Source organism: Tupaia chinensis, unplaced genomic scaffold (genome assembly GCF_000334495.1).
Source record: "Tupaia chinensis unplaced genomic scaffold, TupChi_1.0 Scaffold000276_2, whole genome shotgun sequence".
NCBI lineage: Eukaryota > Metazoa > Chordata > Mammalia > Scandentia > Tupaiidae > Tupaia > Tupaia belangeri.
The window spans coordinates 2162091-2167496 of NW_006159759.1; the positions used below are offsets into that span (position 1 = coordinate 2162091).

General features: G+C 41.3%; 1 protein-coding gene across 1 annotated transcript in view; it reads right to left on the reverse strand.

Moving 5' to 3' along the window:
• ARHGAP42 (Rho GTPase activating protein 42) overlaps positions 1-5406 on the reverse strand; it is a gene marked incomplete at its 5' end in the record, with an annotated part of 308666 nt that overhangs the window by 302947 nt on the left and 313 nt on the right. Inside the window, 1 exon segment of the mRNA XM_006150099.3 lies at positions 5205-5387. Coding sequence (XP_006150161.1) covers positions 5205-5358 — 154 coding nt within the window.

Here is a 5406-nt window from a genome sequence, read left to right on the forward strand (position 1 = left end):
TGCTGAACAAGGAAATCCAGGAGAAATAAAGATGCTGTTAAAGCTCACCCATTAAGAGCACGGGAAGAGAGGTAGATGGAAATAATCAGCCAGCCCAATTTAATTCCACTCTGATGAGCGCCAAGGCGCCCATTTAAATTAACAAAAGTATAGCTGCTTTTCCTTATAACATGTCTCTGAAATAGAACCCTAAAGCACCACATTGCTAATCTACCAGTTCCTAAAATTAATTACAGTTCATTTAAAAGATGCAGTTACTTCTGCTCATTTAACTCAAATTCTAATGGACTATACAAACCAAATGAATGGTTGAAGTAATTATGCATACACACCTTTGATTAGGCTGCCCAACTAAGCAAACAAAACAACTTCTGTGGAATAAGGAGCAGTGAAGTACTTCTTGTGGAATAAACAAGAATCTATGATAAGTTCCACTTAAACTAAATAGAACCTAAGTGCAAATTTAAATACCATAGGCAGCTTTTCTAAAACAATAAGCCTCTATCCCAACCATGGTGGCCCAGGCAGTAGCTTGCCGACTTCAGTACTGGAAACCACATGGCAGCCACGGTTTAAATCCCTAGCCATCTGCCGGAAACACGCTGGGCACGCATGGGAATACCCATCCAATGGGCTGGAGGAATGGAGGAAGGGGATGGATTGCAGCATAACTGGACCCTGTGAATGTTGCTCTCATTTCTCTTTCTCTTTTATGTGCATGCACGAGTACTCTACCATGGATAAAGAAAATATTTAAAGACCAGAAAAAGTAAAGGGGAAATTAAACATTAGAGTGATTTTTAAAATGATTCCTTGGTTGTGATCGCTACAAAGAGGACACTAATAAGCAAAAATAGCCTTTGGTTTTATAGCTCAAATTTTAAGACTGGCACCTGTTAAAGAATAACATTTGATGAAAAGGGTGGAGATTTTGAGTCATACAGTATGAAACTAAAACTCGATTCATCAGTATCAAGAAAATTCTAAATACCACTCACCAAATATTTATATGGCATCTAACAAAACACATAATCCCAATGGTATGACATTTTATAGATTTTTTTTTCTCATTTTTCAGTGAAACTAGAACTCAGAAAACATTAACTTATCTGCCAGCTAATAGACAGTACTTAACAGCATCAGAATTAAACTCAAGTCTATTTTGGTATACTTAATTATCACCCTTTTTTCTCAGAGTGGATATGAATGTGAAATGCAGTAATTCATTTTTTAAATGTTAAGTTTCCTACATATATCCTTTAACAATGAAATCATCTAGTTTAATTGAAATCATATAGTTTAATTTATAAGGACCCTTCCAAATATTCCACTGAAGAAACCTATTTCTTTGTTTGTTTGTTTGTTGTTGAGAGGTTTTTGCTATAGGGTGCATGCACTCGCCTGAAAGAGAGACAGAAAGCGAGAAATCACCCCCCCAAGGGGGATGGCCACACGGCAATCCCTTCTCCTCCATTCTCCTCTTGGGATCTTGGGCACACACACACACACACCCGGAGTGAGTTTAAGCCACCGGGTCCAGGACTCGAACCGCGGTCGACTATATGAGAGTTCAGCAACACAGCCATTACACTAACTGCTGGTCCCAAGAAACCTATTTCTTGAAATAAAGACTAAGGAGCATGTGCAGTAATACATTGGAACAATAAGTCATGCATGTACTAACCAAGAGAGAACACACCAAACTCTCACCAGAAAAGTTATTAACAAGGATAAAAATAAGATAGGATAGTGAACTAGACACTGATGACTATAGGCTAAGTAAGTTTATATTAAGAAATCATTAATTATTGGGGCCAGCAGGTGGTGTGGTGGAGAAGGTGCTGGAGTCCCCACATGATTGACCATGAAACGTTTGAGTCTTGGGCTCGGCAACTGGAGAATCATGCTCGGCATGTGTGCTTATGTGTTCCAAGTCCCAAGAGCAGATTGGAGGAGAAGGGACTGTGGTATGGCCATCCCTCCTAGGGGGTGATTTCTCACTTTTTTTCTTTCTCTCTCTGGTGAGTATACATGCCCTATGGCAAATACCTAAAAAATAAAAATTTTAAATTTTTTAAAAATTATTACTAAAACAGCAAAACACTTTTTAAAAAAATTGAAATGGTTCATGGGGAGGCCTATTGAAATAGTTGGTATAAAGTTAGGGAAGGGGAGGCACTCTTAGGCAGGAAGGAAAAATAGTCAGGAGGGATACCCTGACAGAAGAAAGGCTGCTTGTGTGGATTTTGGATAGAACTTAGCAGGTTTCAAGATTTTAAACACACAGCTATCCTAGAAGCTTCAGAGAGCAGGCGCTCTATAGCTGTGGCCTGGCGTCAGAATGTCTTCCCCAAGGGACAGAAGGTGGCTTGGTGGGAAAAATGTAGTACTATCATGTTACTTCAAAAATTCTTCTGCTCTAAAATCTCCAGCCAATGTTCAGAATTCTTTTTTTGAAGTATATTTATTTATTTCTCCCATGAGTGGGAAAGACACAGAAAGAGACAGAGCAAGAGCATTCTAGCAAGGTCTTGACCCTCCAATCAACTCCCAGCCTCCCCAAGCCCCAGGTCATGGGCACACCAGATTTGGAAGTGCTCAGGAAGGTCTCCAGACAAGAAACGGCAACCTTCCCATGGGAGTCAGCCATGCAGAGCATTGCGTGACAGCTGCACTACCCTCCTCCAAGAATTCTTTTTTTAAAAAAAATTTTATAGAATTATTTTACTTAACTTTATTTATTTATTCATTCATTTCATATTCACTTGACTAGAGAGGGACAGAGCAAGAAAGAGAGAGAGAAGGGGAAAGTGAGAAAGCAAGCCACCCGATCTGGGACTTGAACAGTGGTAGGCTTCATGCGAGTTCAGTGCCCTTAACCACCACACCACCTGCTGGCCCCTCCAAGAATATTTTTAAAATTTTATTTATTCATTCACGTATTTTATTTTGACTAGAGAGAGACATAGAGAGAGAGGGGAAAGTGAGAAAACAAGCCACCAAGTCCAGAACTCGAACCGTGGTCAGCCATATGAGTGTCCAGCACCTTAACCACCATACCACCTGCTAGTCCCTCCAAGAATTTTTTAAACTAGGACTAAAATGTTCTACTTCTACAATGAAAGAAGTAATAATCAAATACTAATTCAAGTAATACACTCCCACCACAAGCCTAAGAATTCTAGAAAGATAGCAGATTGTATATTTAAGTGCAGAAGGCCAAATTAATGAGGTAGGGTCTACACCTTCAAGGAGCTGACACTCTCATGATTTCATGACTTATGAATAGAAGAATGACTCTATAAGGAGAGCAATCACCTGATTTTTTACAAGGCTAGACTCAAGAATCATAATAAAGAGTATATAATAGAACTAGTAAAATAATGGACAAGTCAGAGCATTCGTCATACCTACACAAGTATCTGCAACTTTTGAAACACTAATGTTGACCTCATGTGGTGGGGACAGAACATAGGGCAGCTCCGGCATTAATCAGCTTGGCACTTAGCACATGGAGATGGAGAAGCTCTTTCTGAAGAGGCTCATGCCCTTTAAGATACAAAGAGGTTGGGGCCAGCAGGTGGTGTAGTAGTTGAGACACTGGACTCCCACCTGGCTGACCGTGGTTTATGTCCCGGACCCGGAGGCTTGAAATTGACGCCTGGTTTGTGTGCATGAGTGCCCAAAATCCTAAGAGGAGAATGGAGAAGGGATTGCGACATGGCCATTCCCCCTGTGGAGTGATTTCTCACTTTCTGTCTCTCTGGTGAGCACCAAAAAGGCATAAAAAAAAAAAAAAAAATACCAAGGGGTTAATCCTGACACCTCAAGAAGAATTTGCATCCCAGAAAGAAAGTTCATGCTGTGTACACACAGGGCAAAAAGAACTGCAGAAAAAAATATATTTCCATAAATCACAGCAAATACTCTTATCAGTAGTAGCCTCACATTCAGAAATTAAGTGAATATGGGCATAAAACATATTTTCTTTACTCTGATTAAGTAACCCAAGTGGTGGGTAAATGCTTTAAATTTGGAATGGTTCAAATGAAAAAGGATTTCGCAACACTAATTTCAAGACATCTTGCTAAACTCCATCCTTACTATAAATACACAATTCAAAATAACAGCAGATGCTGGCGTTGTCTCTGTTTCAGGCACACACACATCCCCATCCTGTTGTTGCTGACCCCACACTTGGTTTACACTCATATGCTGCCCCCAAATAAATCTCGGGGATTACCAGGCCACCCCAAGGCCTCTCCACCCTAGGAAAATGTCTTTCAGCCTTCAGAGGCCAGCAATTCCAGGGCTTCATTTGATTAGCTGAAGTAATCAAAAGCCTCTATTAAGACGTAATTGCATCCTGGGAAAGGCAGCAAGTTAAGCCTTATCATTTTCTTTCAATTCTCTGTATGAGAAACTGAATTTCAGATACTCTTTCAGGTCTCAGTAACTGAAAGTGAAGATCCAGAGATTAAATCCTATCCAGAGGTGTGTAGGAAAGGACTGGGGAAATCGTCTTTGGGTAGTCTTTACATTCTATAGATCCTCAGTTCTGATCGACCTTTAGCCTCTGAACTCTCCTGTCCAGTGATTGGATTAACAAGACACAATGCAAAACAAAAGGTGAGAGGTACAAAAAGCTGGCAGAGTTAAAATGCACTGGTGCTAAGCTGTCTTCAATTGTCTTGCAAAACTGCAAACGTATATGTTTTTTACAAAGCCAGCTCAATGACTGCCAATGAGGAGCTGCTGATGTGCCTTAGGAAATTAATCATTTCATTTTAATATTACTAAATAAACTAGATTAATTTTGTCCTGGAGACAAACTCTTGAGTTCCTCCCTTAAGGACTTCCTTTGAAAGTGGTCAAACTAGTCACAGAAAATTTACCAAAGAAAAAAAAGTCTAAGTCGCCAACATCTTTCCAGGAGTGTCATACAAAAAGATGGCCTTCACAAACTTTCCTCGGGATATATCTATCCTTCAGTGTCCAGAAAAGAACGTTCCCTTCTCGGTAGACAGGGAAGTAAGTAAGAACACCTAAGAACAAACTTTGTTGGCCACCAGCAGGGGAGCTATTCAGCTTTTGTCCCCAAACCCATTCAAACAAAAGAAGCCCGGACTCCTCCATCCCACCCTGCCGACCCTCACCCCGCGGAGACTCTCCAGATCGCCCCTTGCCCCACGAGTCCCACTTACTCCTCAGAGCCCCAATGAGCAGAGAGCCGTCCTTAATGAGCTCTTTGATGAACTTGTTGGTTCGCTCCAGCTCAATCTCGTGACACTGCAGGCGCTCCCTGAAATCCGGGCTGTCCAAATAGGAATCGCTGAACTCCAAAGTGGGCAGCCCCATGGCAGCGGGGCTGCCAGCGGCGGCCGAGGGGCCGTCCCGGCCCGCGGG